Source organism: Solenopsis invicta, chromosome 13 (genome assembly GCF_016802725.1).
Source record: "Solenopsis invicta isolate M01_SB chromosome 13, UNIL_Sinv_3.0, whole genome shotgun sequence".
In the NCBI taxonomy this organism is placed as follows: Eukaryota; Metazoa; Arthropoda; class Insecta; order Hymenoptera; family Formicidae; genus Solenopsis; species Solenopsis invicta.
Genome location: NC_052676.1, coordinates 12,737,765 through 12,754,046, shown reverse-complemented (window position 1 = coordinate 12,754,046; position 16,282 = coordinate 12,737,765). Strand labels below are relative to the sequence as shown.

At 43.9% G+C, this 16,282-nt stretch overlaps 2 protein-coding genes across 2 annotated transcripts; both read right to left on the bottom strand.

The window, feature by feature from the left end:
- Positions 1–10,142: 10,142 nt before the first annotated feature.
- On the bottom strand, positions 10,143–10,886 carry LOC105201381. The gene has a single exon (XM_011169376.1). The coding sequence runs from the start codon at positions 10,884–10,886 to the stop codon at positions 10,143–10,145; it is 744 nt and encodes a 247-aa protein (XP_011167678.1).
- Positions 10,887–12,371: 1,485 nt separating this feature from the next.
- On the bottom strand, positions 12,372–13,097 carry LOC105201383. The gene has a single exon (XM_011169377.2). It carries the CDS (start codon positions 13,095–13,097, stop codon positions 12,372–12,374), a length of 726 nt encoding a protein of 241 aa, XP_011167679.2.
- Positions 13,098–16,282: the final 3,185 nt, after the last annotated feature.

The following is a 16,282-nucleotide window of genomic DNA, read 5'->3' as shown; positions in this document are numbered from 1 at the left end:
CTGCATCTGCTGCGTGGCCAGTAATTGATCGGTCATGATGCATTCAGGTCTATGCTCCTGTGGTCACCTCTGAATGGTCGCTGAGCGCACACAATTCCTTAGATCCGGCTCGAAGGACCAACAATGTTGCGGACGCGATTTTAAAATCTCGTGATGTCCGCGGACGCCGGCTTCGCTTAGTAAAGCGCCAAGGATGCTGTGTGTGTCAAACGACACGTCGAGATTCAGCCGAGTTGATCGTCAGAGGGACCGTGATGCCAATTGAACACGGTCGCGCTCTGGCTCACACCGTCATATCGAGACGAGCACCGAAGTTATCCTTTTAGTCTCAATATCAGCAGGGTCAGAAGGCGTAGTCGTCCAAGAAGAACTCTCGATTTGATGAAGTCAAACACTGATACTTTTATTTAGACTTTACAATGGGTTTTGTTACAAACTCCCGCTTCCGACACTCCGTGGCACTGTGGCGATGGAGCCGTGAGCCGTCGCGCTGCGCTTGAGTCAAAAGAGCGGTAACACTCGACCCGTGATTCCGAAGGTTCGATGTCGCTCGTTCTACGGTGCTCCGGTGAATCTCCCGACTATATCGCGCGTACATCGATGAAAATCGGATCGAACAGGCCCCGTTGGAGGGGACGAGATTATTGGCGCGAAATTCTGTCCAAGGGTCAATATTGTTCTGACCTCGGTACGGAGAGATTAACGTGCTATTTTGAAAATAAGCGCGCTTGACATATTAAGCTATGACATCTAATATCTAAACTTACAAACTAGTTGAACGAAAACAAGCTCCAATATTGACACAGTTATGTGTCCGTTTTTCCAGATTTTGAATTACGAACTGCCGGTTTCTCAACAAGTCTCAATTGACTTAATTAAATTTGTGGGTGAATTAATGAGACACTCAGCTTCTGGACATTGCACATTGCCTTTGTCACTTGTGTGGATATATCCTATACATTTAATGTGCCTTACATTACATCTAATTACTCTTGCAGTTGGATTATTATTAAATCCACACATCCATGTTGTCTAAATTTTGAAAATAAATGTTCAACAGAATCTTGATTACACAATCCTGTCGCAAATTCGAATGTTTTATTCTCTTTTTTTATATCATTATATGTTCCCAAAAGAGCTTGTACGGTTACAATAAATCCTTTTAAACATGAAATTTTTGATATTCTTTCAGATAACATCGACCATCCTGAACACCATGTGATAAATTCTTTTGACAAATTTTTAATATCTGGATTTTTATTGAAAAGTAATCGTTTTCTACCAAATTTCATATTATAACTGTATGAATTGCAAGCATCAATGATCTTGTTCATGCGTTTTGTAAAATTTGCCGTCGCTTCCCATGTATCACTTTGCAATTCTTTTCCATAACCCGCTGTTCTCATTGCGGTTGTAAATCTCTTACTCAATACTTCAAATGGTCTTTTGACGTTCATAGATTGAAATTTATTGGGATAAAGATGCGCCTCTGTAATGTGTGACAATAAATTTGATCCCCCTTGTGCAGCATCAAAAATACGCCGTGTCTCTTCATAATCATTAAAAGATGCTATAACTTTTTTATTACAATATAAATATCTGTGTGTTCTTAGCAAACTCATTAAACGTTTCACTAAATGTGGAAAATCAAATAATGCGTAATATTTTTTTTCTTTATGAATAAAATATGGATTATCTTTGCTTACACCAAGTTGATTATAAGCACTTGATTAGATGATCCTTGATCACATGTTAAAATTCGCACATCGGCACTTGTATTGCTCAATCTGTTCAAACATTCTTTTAATAAATATATTATTTCTTCCGCTTTCATGCATTTTCCAGGAAGAAAATATGCCAATGGTTGACGCCACGGGTTACGCGCGTTAATACTATTCAAACAAATGACTAAAACCCATTTAGCATTTTCGTTTCTTCTTCCTAAAGGCCCAAGATCTACAAGACTTTCTACTTGATCTAAATGATGTGAATATTCTTGGTATGATTTTATTGACATCTCGTCTCATTTTAGGGCACATATTCTTTCTTCCGCAGGCAAGTCTGCAAATTTCTCTTGTAATTTTGAAAAAACAAAATCGCAAAATCCTGGCATAATATTGTATTCTTCGTGCCATCTTCTAATGGTTCGTTCACAAGGAAACGTGCAACCTGCTTATCGTAAGCGACGCAACGCAGAAACTAAATAATAAAAAACTAATTGTGCAAGGTTTTTCTCTTCTTGCGTATACCACGCATTTTGTGAATAAAGTTGCAATTTTATCATTGCCTGAGCAACAAAATGTAAATTTTGTTTCTCTATCATATTTTGTATAATATTTTTGTTGCTCTTTTAATTTGTTGTTTTTCTGGGAACTTTTTGTTTACGCAAACGAGATTTTAAATCTTTTATAACTTTATGCAAACAAGCGATTTTTTTCTTTAAAAGGTATATTTGTGATTTCTTACTTGCATCACATATATTTGTTTTTTTAATTGCTGGTGCTTCGTCACACGCGTCTTTTACTTCCGAAGGTTCCTTATTAATACAATTCATTAAATTTTCTTCTTCATTTGAAGAAAAAAAGTCCATCTTTTTGGCAGGTTGGTACATTCTAATGTGTCGTTTATGCGGAACATTTATTTCTATGTTACTGTCATTATTAACTTTTTCTGACATTCTTTCTGTGTCATTGTTTAAATCTACATCTATTTCCGACACTATTTCTGTGTCATTGTTTAAATTTACACCTACTTCTGACACTATTTCTGTGTCATTGTTTAAATTTACACTTACTTCTGACACTATTTCTGTGTCATTGTTTAAATCTACACCTATTTGGGACGGTATTTCTATGAACGTTAAATTTTGATTTGTACCTGTATTTATTGTTTTCGATTGCTGTTGTAAGCCATTGTATTTTACTGGAACAGCATCACGTTTTAACGTTTTAAAATTTTTCTTTTTTGTTGTTCCTGCTTTAAAAGAACTTGGATCAAAATGATCTTCACATAGACCGGCACGACGTAATGAGTTGGCAACCCATTTGTCCAAAGTAGTATTTCTTAAAACAAAATTATGAGACGAAATATTAGTAGTGTATAGTGTTATGCACGCACGCACGCACGCACGCACGCACGCACGCACGCACGCACGCACGCACACTATCAATGTGCCGCAAAAATGTTAGTAATTTTTAAAATAAAAAAAGGAGTTAAATAAACAAAAATACGTGTACCGCATGAAGTAAAACATGTATTATTTTTTATAAATCTGAAAAAATTTGAGAAAAATAATGTTGGAAAGATATAAGAAAAAAGTCATTTAATAATTTTACTTTGACCTTTGAAAAAAAAACTGATAAGTATTTCAATAACCTGATAATTATATCAGTAATTAATGATTATTATTCAGTTAATTAATGAAATATGTAGCATCAGTAACTGATATATTTACCAGTTTATTGAAACACTTATGTAGGATGTTGATGTGGAAGTAGAGGATATCGACGAGTCAGAGTTGAAATGTAACACTTGTTTATTGCTAGGAAGAGTTTTACACCAACGTCTCAAAAATCGAATGCTGTCGACCGTTATCACGCACCCGCATATATACTGCGCGTTCGGTGGCCCTACGGCCCTATTGGCCCGAGCTGCGCGGGAGGGGCGCGCTGGGCGCACAGCTCCGCGGTTCACGTGCTTACGTAACGGTTGGATCCTGTACGAACGTGTTAGGACATGTTACAAGAATGTTTCCTAACTCGTGTCAGGATATGTTTCGAGAAATATTTCCTACACTTATTAGTTCTTTTTTTCAAGGGAACAACTCAAAATTGTCAATTATAATTTCTTAAACTTTAAAATTTGAATTTACATCTTAAAAATCTTCAAAAATACATATCTTGACTGATTAATCATTGATTTTTTTTAGATTTTTTTTGTAAATTAGAAAAATTTGAAAAAATACAATTAAATAATCACTTTTATTTGCTACAATCACAATAATAAGGATTAAAATTTGATAATAATTGTTTTATCGTAGAGTGCTAAAGATTGACGTATGATAAATGTAATGGAAGCAAATTTTATATACGAATCCGGCTGTACTCGTTGTACATACTTTAAAAAAATGGTATATATAGACTTTTAAAAAAAGTGAAATAGTTTTATTAATAAAATAGTAACATTCAAAGAAAATTCAAAGAGAATGACAAAATTATATGGAAATAGGCACGCAAGTTGGATTTAACTCGTATTATTTCTTTTCAGTCTTTTGTTCGTTCTTCCACTTCTTCGCTCGTTCTTTCGTTCTCTCGCTCGCTCTTTCGCCCTCTCGCTCGCTCTTTCATTCTCTCACTTGCTCTTACTCTCAGCACCATACCACTCACGTGTCTACTGCTGTTTGCAAACAAATCCTCCCCGCGTCTTGCATGTAGCAATTACGAACGCCGGGCAGTCCTATCTTGCTGCATGCTTATATACTTTTGGCTGGACTAAATTGGCGATTATCAGTAATTATTACTTTGTTAATTATGGAAAAATGGTAAAGGACTTGTTTGGGCAATTTAACTTGCTCTATCAGCTGGAAAGGTGATTTTGGCACGTATTATGCATTTGTTTGGAATTGATTCTGATCGGAATTATTCCGTTTTTCCCTAAATTTCTATTGTGTTTTTTAGGGAAAACGGAATAATTCCGATCAGAATCCATTCTGAAAAATTCCATAATACGTGCCCTGGTCATTACCAGACATCCTGTACTTTAAACAAATGTCTAGTAATTTATATAATAAATGTTACGTCCGCGGATTCGCAATGTTGCGATCTCGGGACGTAGATCTTGCTCGTTAGTTAGTTTTGGTGAATGAGTGAGTATTATGGTATCCCACCGCAGTCACCAGTTATTACGTCCGCGGATTCGCGATGTTACGATCCCGGGATGTAGATTTTTGGTTCTTTGGTGTTTGGGCAGCTGTCACCAGTCGAGAATCGGAATCGTGCTGTGACACGCCCAGACGCACGACAATTCTTTTATGCAAGTACTAGGAGATATTTTGGGAGGATATATATATATATATATATATATATATATATATATATATATATATATGTAATTGTGTAATGAATACGCAGTGAATTTGGGAAGGTTTAATGAATTTTTTTCTGAAGTCGAAGGAGGTCTGACATGCGTGATTGAGCTTGGCGTGGGGTTAAATGAATGACAGAGCATGCACGATAGTTGAATATAAATGTGTATATATTTTTCATATGTATAATGAGGAAGTTGAACAATATCATGGTAGTCGCGTGTTATGAGACTATGAAGTAACCCGAAGGGGTCCTCCGGACTTTGAATGGTGCCTTGATGTCCTCAATAATCCGGGGCCCTCTGCGAGTGCGGCTTGTATTGGCTGGCTTCCGCGTGATTAGCCTGAGAGGCAACGGCCTGGTAGGGACCCGAATCGGCACAGGATCGGGGGATGCCTTGGCCGGGTTAACCCGCGGGTTCCTGTCCGCTCTTACGCTCTTGGCTGGCGTTACTTGTGAGACGACTACGTCGTCCAAAACGGGGAGCTGGGATTCAGTCGAGCAGTTCCCCAAGTTCCCGGGAACCTTCTGGGTATGGGACGATCCGTAGCTCAGAGCCTCGTCCACTTCTCTAGGAGAGGGCAAGGGACTAAGCCGCGGAGGCGGGAAAACCGACGGGTCGAACTCGCCCGCAGCATTGAGTTCGCGGATCATCTTACGGAAGAATCGTTTTCGTTCGCCCGCGTAGGCGCGGTGTGTCTTTCTTCTACCCATAGCTCCTTGAGGAGATGCATGATCGAATCAGTGAGAAGGATTGCCACGTAAATGTATAAGGAAGCCGATGACTTACCGGTCTTCTGAAGAGACGACTTTAACGCGAGAGAAAGAGAGAGAGAGCTCAGTATGAAAGATCTACGAATTTTAGTAAGATAAATTAATGATTGAGTATATGTTATGAGAGACGAATCCGCTGGGTCGGAGTGGACACTCGTTAGAACGCCCCCTTTGAGGTGGATGTTATTCGGGAAGAGAGGGGACGGTGAATGCGTCGAGGAGTTGCGCTAGTGAATCTTCCTCGACGGGATAGGAAAGGAAGAAGGACGGTGTCGAAGAGTCGCGTTAGCGAGTCTTCTTCGACGCCGTAGGAGAGGGAGAGGGGGGGGGGACGTCGGAGAGTCGCTTTCGCGAGTCTTCTCCAACGCTCGGATGAAAGGGAGGGAGGCAGAGAAACGAGTGAGGCCACACTCTAGCTAATGCTAGGTGTGGTTCAACCCTCAGGATCTCTGGTGGGAAGGAGGGAGAGGAAAAGAGGCGATCCGACCGGGGCCACCCCGAAGACCAACGTCTTCGTCAGGACTAAAACCCTCCCGTCGCTGAGATCGTACCTGGAGGTCTGAACGTTGGCGGTCGCCGATGGCAGCGAATCTCACTCGACCAACAAGATTGATCTGAATTTTGAGCTCCGATTTTGCTCCTTATATAGGCAAGGATATGGGCAAAAGGTGTCGCGGGACGATTCCTCAGGTTCGCGGAAAATTCGGAGCGATAGTTTTTCGTAACGTGTGGCCCTTAGAAGCCCGCCCCGTTCCGCGACCGTGCGGCTTGCGCCTATATCGCGCGAGCACTTGTAGACTTCTCCGGGGATCGCGACTCGCGGGGGCACCGCATACCAAGCCCCGACGCAAAATCCAATGCTCAGAAAATTAATAGAATTTAATAGAATTTATATTAGAATTGAGAGTGTGCGAGGCGATAGCGCCAAGCACATGCAGTAGTTTTACGTATAAAAAGTTAAGGTTTTATTATCGTTTAAGAAATTAATTGATTCAAAATTATTTGGCATTTTTATTGGCCGTGATTTTAGAGTCGTTTTGATCGGAGTTGCATGGCGCAGCAGTGGGAAGCATCCATGAGTGGATCACGTTTCGATAATTATAAATTTGCCGTTCTTAATATTTTATATTAAATTGGAAAGATAAATAGAATTCCAACGCGCGGAGCTTGACGGTATCAGAGGGGGTCGCGAGCCGAGGGGTCGGCGCGCACGATGTTTGTCTCGCGCCGATGGACGCTCGCGGGTGTTGCGCGTCGAGGGGGGCGGCACTGCGATGTAGCCAAGCCGTATGAGATTTGAAATCGAGCGATATCGATTTATGATACTGATGCGGGATTTATCTAATTGATCGGAGGATGTTTCCGGATTCTAATTAGGATATTATTAGTACGGATGGCGCGGAAAAATAAAAATTTTCTCGCCAGACGTAAAAATAAATATAAAAAGAAACTTACTGCTGTTATAAATCCATAATTGACATCTAGCATCAATAATTGCAGGAAATCTAAATAAGTGTGTACCCGTTGAATGTCTTCCATTACGGCAATTTTTATACATACACTTGTCGTATACGGTTTCCACACAATTTTCACTCATTGTTACACTTTTTCGTTCAAAGAATTATTTACACAAAAAATACTTTAATTGGAGAAATATGAAGAACAAAGAAAAAAAAGAATACGAATTAGAGATAGAGCGTATACTGAAAAGAATAAGTAACAATTTATTTAGTAATTTATTTAGTATTTATTTATTGCATAAATCAAGAAGTGTTACTAAATAAATAAAATAAAAAGTATTAAAGAACTTATTGTTGCAATCAAAAACGCGATTTAGTACACAAGTAAAGAATTTTAAAAACACGCTGTCGAAGTGCACTGTTTCACTATCAAATGCGCAAAACAATAGCGAGCTTCGTTGTCATGTAACGTTGTCGCGCTGTTTTGTTTTCCGTCTTTTTTAACGCTTATTTTTAAACGTTTACGAGAAAGACAAATCGAATCAATAAGATTCATTGTATCATTAGTTATATTTAAATTTAAAAAAATACAGCTTAAATAAGCAGTTTTTTTTATATTTAGGAAGTCTTAAGAAATCATATATGTACATAAATTTTCTATACATATTATGATACTTCTAAGTTTATTATAATTTATCGTATTTTTGTATAATAATGTTATAACAAATTGTATTTAAAGCAATGCTGGAAAAGAGACTGTGCGCGCTCGATCGTAAATTGCCGCACTTTAATTTTCAAATAGAGGGACAAAGGAGGAAAGAGACAAGAAGACTAGGCGCCGGTACTCGTCTCGCACGAGACGATAAGAGTCGTGACGATTACGCGAAGATTGAGATCGGTGAAATAATTGTTTGGAGAATTCACGGAAGTCAAACAGTTCAATATATTTATAGATTATCATAGATACACTGCATGATCATCAAAGTGATCGAAACTTCGAATACGATACAGTTCCGCGCCACGTGGTAATGGCGTGACCACAGGAATCTCGCCACTGTAGATCGCAATGGTGCGCGCCGAGAGATCTCGCCACCGGAGATCTCATGCACAAATTCTTACCATGCGTGCGAGCGCAAAGAGCGTGTTTCACAAAATCACGATTGTTCGATTCTCGCCAAACGGAGAATCTTCAGAGTAGAGTCTTATATAAAGAGAGAAGCGCTATTGATGTCCGAAGTTCTGCTTGGTAATCTGATTGATACTTGATTGGCTAAGCGAGCAGCCATATTGTGACCACAGCTGTTTGTAGAATGATACGAATGGTGTTTGATGACGTTAGAGCGGTCCCAAAATGGCGGTGGAGGACTCAATTGGATACTGAAGGTTGTGGTGAGGATTCGATGTCGCTTCTCTCTTTATATAGGACTCTACTTCAGAGCAACCGCGGTTCGAGCGCGTTTGCTGCCGCGCTGCTGCGTGATCACGATATCGACGCGTGACACTCGTCGCCGACGGCGAACGCGAGCCGGTTCGGAGTACGCGAGTTTGCTCCGGCTTCTTCTTCACTCAAGAAAACGCGCTGTTGATCGACTTGATCACTTGGATATCACCCCCGTGAGTCCAGCGTTGCGACCGCAATCTTAGAGTAGTGGCGAATCTCGGCAAACTTACACACGGCCAGAATGCATGTTGCTGCTCCGAAAACTCGGAGGAAAAAGAAGGAAGAAAAAGCCGGAACGAACGACTGGCGTCGCCGTATCCGCGCAGAAAACGGGAATTGCGAGCGCTCCCCTCCCGGATCTCTTCAGCGCTACGGTGATATATTGAATAACTTAGTGATTTCGCGATAAGATAATCTCGGGGAGGTGGCGCCATCCCGCGATCTAAGTAAAGCGCGCAAAGAAAACGACTGTACGTCGCGGTTTCATTTTCCATCTCGAAACATGCCGCCCGCCTCGAAACGACAGTTTCGAAAGGAAACATTACTAATTGAAAATAACTTAAATCCGTTCAGATCCCACTCATAGGTTAATGACTTAGCCTTGAAGGTTGCTCGCCTTAACACGTCTTATCCAATTTTTTGGTAATCTGAAGATTCATAGTTCAGTGAGAGGCTTGAGGTTTTTTTGATCTGAACGCATTTACAATCTGAAAATTTACTTAGAGACTAAACCTTTACGGTGATAGAGTTACTTACGCTACTAAAATTGAACATCAGAATAGCAAAACTTATAAACTAGAATTTAACATCAACAAAAAAAGGGGGAAACTTGTGAGCGCAATTTAAACATAAGAAGAAGACTTATAAACTAGAGAAGCGCGCAAGTGTCAACTACGTACTAAGGAACAAAGCAGACTTAACGTAAGGATTGCTTCATAAATCCTGTACAACCTTGTGAGACTAGCGCATTTAAAAGTTACTGGGCAATAGCGTTTTCGAGTTGCGCATCGATAGCAACTGGAAGGATGCACAATTGTGCAAGCGGACGCTTGTATTCAGACTTCGCCGTTTTAACTAGGACGACGCGAACCAATCCGTCAGAGCCTGCGAAACAGTGGGTCACTCGTCCGAGTTCCCACTTGCATGGTGGTAATGTGGTATTTCGGATAAGAACCATCGTGCCAATTTGTATGGAAGGTTGTGCTTTGCGCCACTTGGCTCTTTGCTGCAACGTGTTAATATAGTCCATTTGCCAGATCCGCCAAAACTTTTCGGTAAGCTGTCTAATTAACTGCCATTGTGAGAGGCGATTTTCCTTGAGGTGCAGAACAGAAGGTTCTGGACTCATCGTAATTTCCGAACCGATTAAGAAATGGCCTAGCGTCAATAGCGCAAGTTCGTTAAATGAATCTGTAAGAGGTCAAGTGGTCTGGAATTTAAGTACGCTTCGATTCGGCAGAGAAGAGTTGCGAGCTCTTTGAACGTTAATGTGTGAGAGCCGAGAATTCGCCGCAAATGGTGCTTTACGCTCCGAACTCCCGCCTCCCACAATCCTCCAAAGTGAGGGGCGTGAGGTGGCATGAAGTGCCACGACATCCTATCCGATGCAGTTCTATTTAAAAAGTCAGGGTCTCGCAACGTGTCGCGATAAGCTTTGGTCAATTCTTTATCAGCACCGATAAAGTTCGTCCCATTATCCGAGTACACGTCCGTGGGCAAACCTCGTCGGGCACAAAACCTTGAATATGCGTGAAGGAAAGCCGACGTCGAGTAACCGCCCACGAGCCCCAGATGCACAGCACGAGTAGCAAGACAAATGAAAACCGCGATGTATCCCTTGCGTGATGCTATTCCGCGGCCGGAGGATGCTCGTGTTGCCACGGGGCCAGCAAAGTCTACGCCACAATTGAGAAAAGCGCAGGCCGGAGCAGATACGCGAGCGCGAGGTAGCTGACCCATTAACTGGACCGGAACGACCACTCTCTCTCGTGCGCATGTGACGCATTGATGCAGCACCGACCTCACCAAACTGCGAGCGCGAAGTATCCAGTAGTCTCTTCTTAAAGTGGCAAGGGTAAGCTGGACATCCGCGTGGAGGGATCGCCAATGGGCGTGTCGAATAATCATCTTTGCCAACGGGTGAGATGTCAGGATAATCGGATGTTTGGTATGAAATGGAAGGGGGGAGTTCTCTATCCGCCCGCCAACCCGAATCAATGAATCTTCATCGAAGATGGGGTTAAGCGGTAGAATTGAACTTCGAGATGAGAGAGATTTGTTTTGCCGAAGAGCCGCTTGTTCGGCGGGGGACGTCTCATTTTGAATTGAGAAGTTTTGAGCCAAAACCGCTTTACCCTTTCACACTCGTCTGTGGTAAGAGCGCGAGGACTTACTTGCAGATCCGGCGACTGCGGAAAAAGTCCTCGACATTTATCTCTGAAACGAATGACGTAAGCGGTGACTCTTACTAGTTTAGGCCACTCAGAATATCGAGAAGCTAAATCCCATGGCTCCTCAGCTTGCGTGAGATGGGCCTGGGTCGGTTTCGCCTCTTGTTGAGTTTCCTCAAACTGAGGGAAACTCGCAGCCGGCCAGTCCGAGGGCGTGAGTTTAAGCCAATGAGGGCCTTGCCACAGTGAGAAGGACGCGAGGTCCTGCTTTAGGAGTCCCCGTGAGGCACAGTCGGCAGGATTATCCTTGGAGAGAACATGATGCCATTTAGCTTTCGGCACTTTTGATTGGACTACAGTTACGCGATGCGACACGAACGTCTTCCATTTGCTGGGATGCTGGCTGAGCCAGGCTAGAACAACGGTTGAGTCTATCCAGCAGTGACAGACGAGATCCGTTAACTTGAGAACGTTTTGAACTGACTCGATGAGACGAGCGAGCAAGACAGCGGCTCAAGTCGAGGAATACTCATTGGTTTAATGGGAGCCACTTTTGATTTTCCGGCTAGCAATGTAGTCGTGATCTCGCCGGAGAGGTTACTCGGATGTAAACGGCTGCGGCATAAGCGACCGACGAAGCATCAGCGAAACCGTGAATTTCGAAATGCTTGGTGTCGGATCCGCGGTGAATCCATCGTACTAGTTGTAGACCGTCAAGAGAGGCGAGTTTGCGATAAATTGTCTTCTATTGAGCCAATATGTTTTTGGGAATGTCGTCATCCCACTCCAGCTTGAGTCGCCACAGTTATTGCATAAAAATCTTTGCAATTATCGTGACCGGAGTGACCCATCCTAAAGGGTCGAATAATTTGGCTATTGTAGAGAGAATAGCGCATTTCGTATGAGGGAGAGACTCCGGCAACGAAACTCGAAATTCAAACGCATCGAGAGCGGGGTTCCAACTTATTCCGAGAACGCTCAGACTTTCGTCGGGTTTGAGATCCTTGGTACAGGCTAACCCGTGATCGTCTGTTGGAATGTTAGTCAGCAACGCCGAATGGTTGCTAGCCCATTTCCGAAGGTTAAATCCTCCGCGTTGTAATAGTGAGCACACTTGGTCACGAGTATGACGCAATAGAGGGATGTCCTCGGCCCCAAAGAGGACATCGTCGACATAAATGTGATCACGTAAAATTGAGAGGGCAAGAGGATAAGCTTCTCCTTAGTCATGGAGAAACTGCTGAATGACTCTTAAGGCTAGATAGGGGGCTGAGGCGGTGCCATAAGTCACGGTTTGCAACCGGTATTCTTGTGGCGTTGTCTCGCCCTCAGCCTTCCATAGAATGCGTTGATAGTCTCGGTCGCGAGGATCTATCAGGATTTGCCTGTACATTTTGACAATATCTGCCGTGTACACATATTGATATTGTCGGCAACGTAACAAGACGTCGAAAATATCGGTTTGAAACTTGGGACCTGGCAACAGATGCGAATTGAGTGAGGTACCATTAGTTGTGATACTGGAGGCATTGAAGACTACTCTGATACGCGTGGTCAAACTTGACTCTCGTACAACTGCATGGTGAGAGATATAGACTATTTGCGAGAGTGACGTATTAGCGGAAGTAGCTACAACCTTTTCCATATGACCGAGTTGTTCGTACTCCGCGAGAAATGAGCAATATTCTTTCTTCAAATCGGGATTGCGATTTAATCGTCGATGCAGTGTGGCTAATATACGATTTGCTATAACACGAGACTCACCGATCTCAATAGGCGGACCTTTTTTGAACGGGAGCCGCACGATATATTGCCCGTTGTCACCGCGCGAATAGTTTGCGAGAAAATGCTCCTCACAGAGCCTTTTATCTGGAGAGAGCGTACGCTGGTGTGGAAGTTCTACGACTTCCCAAAATTTACTGAGCTCCCGCTCAAGAGTGCAGTGCATAACTTTAATCGAGCGAGAGGGAGAGACGCGAGGAGAAGTGGATCCGGAAATGACCCAGCCGAAGTGAGTGTTTCGGCCGCACGGTTGTCCAACTGTTGTCGAGAAACACTTGGTCGTACAAATCAGCGCCAATTAGAATTTCAATGGAATCGGAACCTGTGGGATCGTCATCAGCGAGATTTAGCTGCTTTAAATACTCCCATGAGTCCTCGAACTGTGCATGTGGAGGAGCGTACTCAACCAGTAACTTCCTGACGAACGCGAGGGTTTCGAATATCGGTCCGACCTTGTTACGCGGAGAGATTTGTATTTGAACCGCGTGTTTACAAGTACCGACTTTAACACCACTGACGCCCGAAATTGATATCACCGTGCGAAGGCGGTGTAGTTTCAAAATTTGTACTAGCTTTTCAGTAACAAATGAGACTTCCGACCCGTAGTCTAGCAAGACTCTGACGGTCAGCGAACGTTCCGACAGCAAGCTGACGACAACTCTCGCGGTTGCGAGTAAAACCGGGGACGGTAGCGCATCAATTGACGTTGCAGTAAGTACATTGATTTTTGCGTCCGCGGTAGGCGATGCCGGATTGTCTGCTGTAATAACAGCTTGATTAATGTTAGACAAAGAGGGCGAGTCAATGTGCAACATTGTATGGTGCTTCTCTTGGCACTGACGACACGTAAATTTACTCTTGCACTCTGAAAGAGAGTGTTTTGTGCTTAAACAATTCAAACAGCGTTTCTGCTGTTTAACGAATTCTCGACGTTGACTCGGACTCTTGTCGAGGAATTTGGAATATTTATTTAAGAAGTGACGCTTTTGACAAAGGGAGCAAGTCGGCTCCGACACGGCAGAGGCAGGTGAACTTGTAACCTTGAAATCCAAATTTGTTTTCGACGATTTCGTCGGCTTGAGTTCTTCAAGCGCGATGGCACGCGAGGATACAAAATTGATCCAATCGATATAAGTCGCGGGGGGAGAGTCATCGTTGAATTTAAGTTTCCATGCTCGACGCGTCGCAATGTCGAGTGTTTGAGAAACGCAATAAACTAAGATGTCGTTCAGCATATCTTCAGAGGAGCGCTTGAGACGTTTCAACGCGGCGATTGCTTTGTCGGCTTTGTCGTGCAACTCATGCAAATCCGAAGGCGATTCGCGTGACATGCTCGGTAAATTGAACAATGTCGAAACATGTACCTCGATCATCCGACGTTTATTCTCAAATCGTGCCGTGACCGATCTCCAGGCAATTTCGAAATTGTCGGCAGTAATCGCTAAACTGGCAATTGCATCACGCGCGCTTCCGGTTAAACTTGCCGCGAGAAAGTGCATTCGTGTTGAAACGTTACGTCTCTCCGCCGCTCCACCACTCCGGTCCAAACGCCGAACGCAACGCGTAAGACCGAGCACGTGCACGCGCTCAGCTAAGCTTGCCGCGATCACGCGCTACCATGCGTGCCGCGCGCCGCGTTCGGCAAGCGTTCCTACTCCGGCCGGCCCAACCGCGCGCGCTGATTGGTACTTGCGACCGCGCGGACCGCTATATAAGCCGGCAGCGGGCAGTCGAAATCAGATCGCTCCGAGCCACCGAACTCGAACCTACTCCGCTCCTGCGCCGGGTATTCTCGACGCTCCTTAGCTTGGGCATTCTCAAGCACTTCCTCGGGAACGGGCATTCTCGTTCTAACTATTTCGCGACAGGCATACTCGTCGGTCCTAATGGCTGGGAATACTCGGCCGATCCCATCCTCCGTCTGCGACGGGAATACTCGTCGTTTCCGCGGCTGGGTATTCTCGGCCAATAGGAACCGTCCGTCCCGCAATTCCGTTCTCGGGGATTCTCGAGACCAGCACCGTCGTCGGGAATGCTCGACGCCGTCCTCCGGCTCATTCCGCAAACCTGTTCCCTACGGGGTGACAACACTCCGCAGGGAGAGACCGTTTAGGTCTCTACTGTCGACCGCTCTCGCGTATCGCGGAACTGTCCGCTGCACCGCGCACTGCCGATTCCGCGATCGCGACCGTCCGTCGCGCGGGCCAATCACGGCCCGTTTAACCGTAAGTTAAGTTAGCCGCTTCACGGCAACTCCGATCATTGCTTCCGAGCGCCTGGCGCATAATGCCTGTCCGTCTGTTGGTATAACTATCCGAGTCTGTTCTTTAATATTAAGTGACACCGCGAATTATATTTTCTTGTCCGCGAAACCGATGATTGTTTAACCGAGCAACCCCGATTGCTTCCTCCGAGCGCATAGCGCATAACACGTGTCCGTCTATTTCCAGAGTTTCTAAAATCCGTTTCTTCTAAGTATTTAGATATTAAGTACGCCGCAAATACATTGTGACCGTTCTCTTAGTTTCACGCGGGCCAACGACCGCGCAATTAAGCACTCCTGTGCCGTAATACTATTCGTGGAGTCCAGTATTGTCCGATAACGATATCGGGACCTTATGATTCTTTTGTACTAAACCATAGCAAAATATATTTAAACTATTTCGTTTCCACTACCAAACCACGGCGTTATCATTTGACACGAACCCGGACATCCGGCGAGCACATCCGAGCAACCGATCCTGAACCTAAATCCTGTAACCGACACCGAGAAACTACCAGCGTTACAGTGTAAAGTCTGAAAACTCCCGATTTTGAATGATAAGTAATGTAAAACGATCCCGGAAACTCTTCCACTGGTCTAACTTGCCTGAGAACGGAGGCAACTGAATCGCGGGAAGATGTCTCAAGGACAACGATGAATGGTCGCAATGTACCGTTGAGCTGTTGATAGACTGGTTCGCACTCACGCTAGGCTTGACGTCCTCTAGACAATCAGCCATGTAATCCATGGTGGTGTGGTAGGTGTCCTCGTGAAGATCCAATTGATTCTCTTGGAAATAATCGACCTTCTCTCGTTTGTCCAGCGGAAAGGCCTTCAGAATGGCCGCGTGACCTTGAAGGCACTGGTTCCATGTGTCCTTGAGAGATGCCATCCGCGTACTGATTTTTGCCGGAGTATAATTATTCAGACCAATTTTTTTAAAATTGTCCAACGCGCGATCGATTTGATGAAATCGCGTGTGTTGCATGGCGAGAGTGTCGCTCATGTTGACCTTTTTGGCACCCGGTATTATTCACTGGCTCACGATCACTAAGTTCGATTGTCCGGTCTCTAAGTCCAATCGTCTG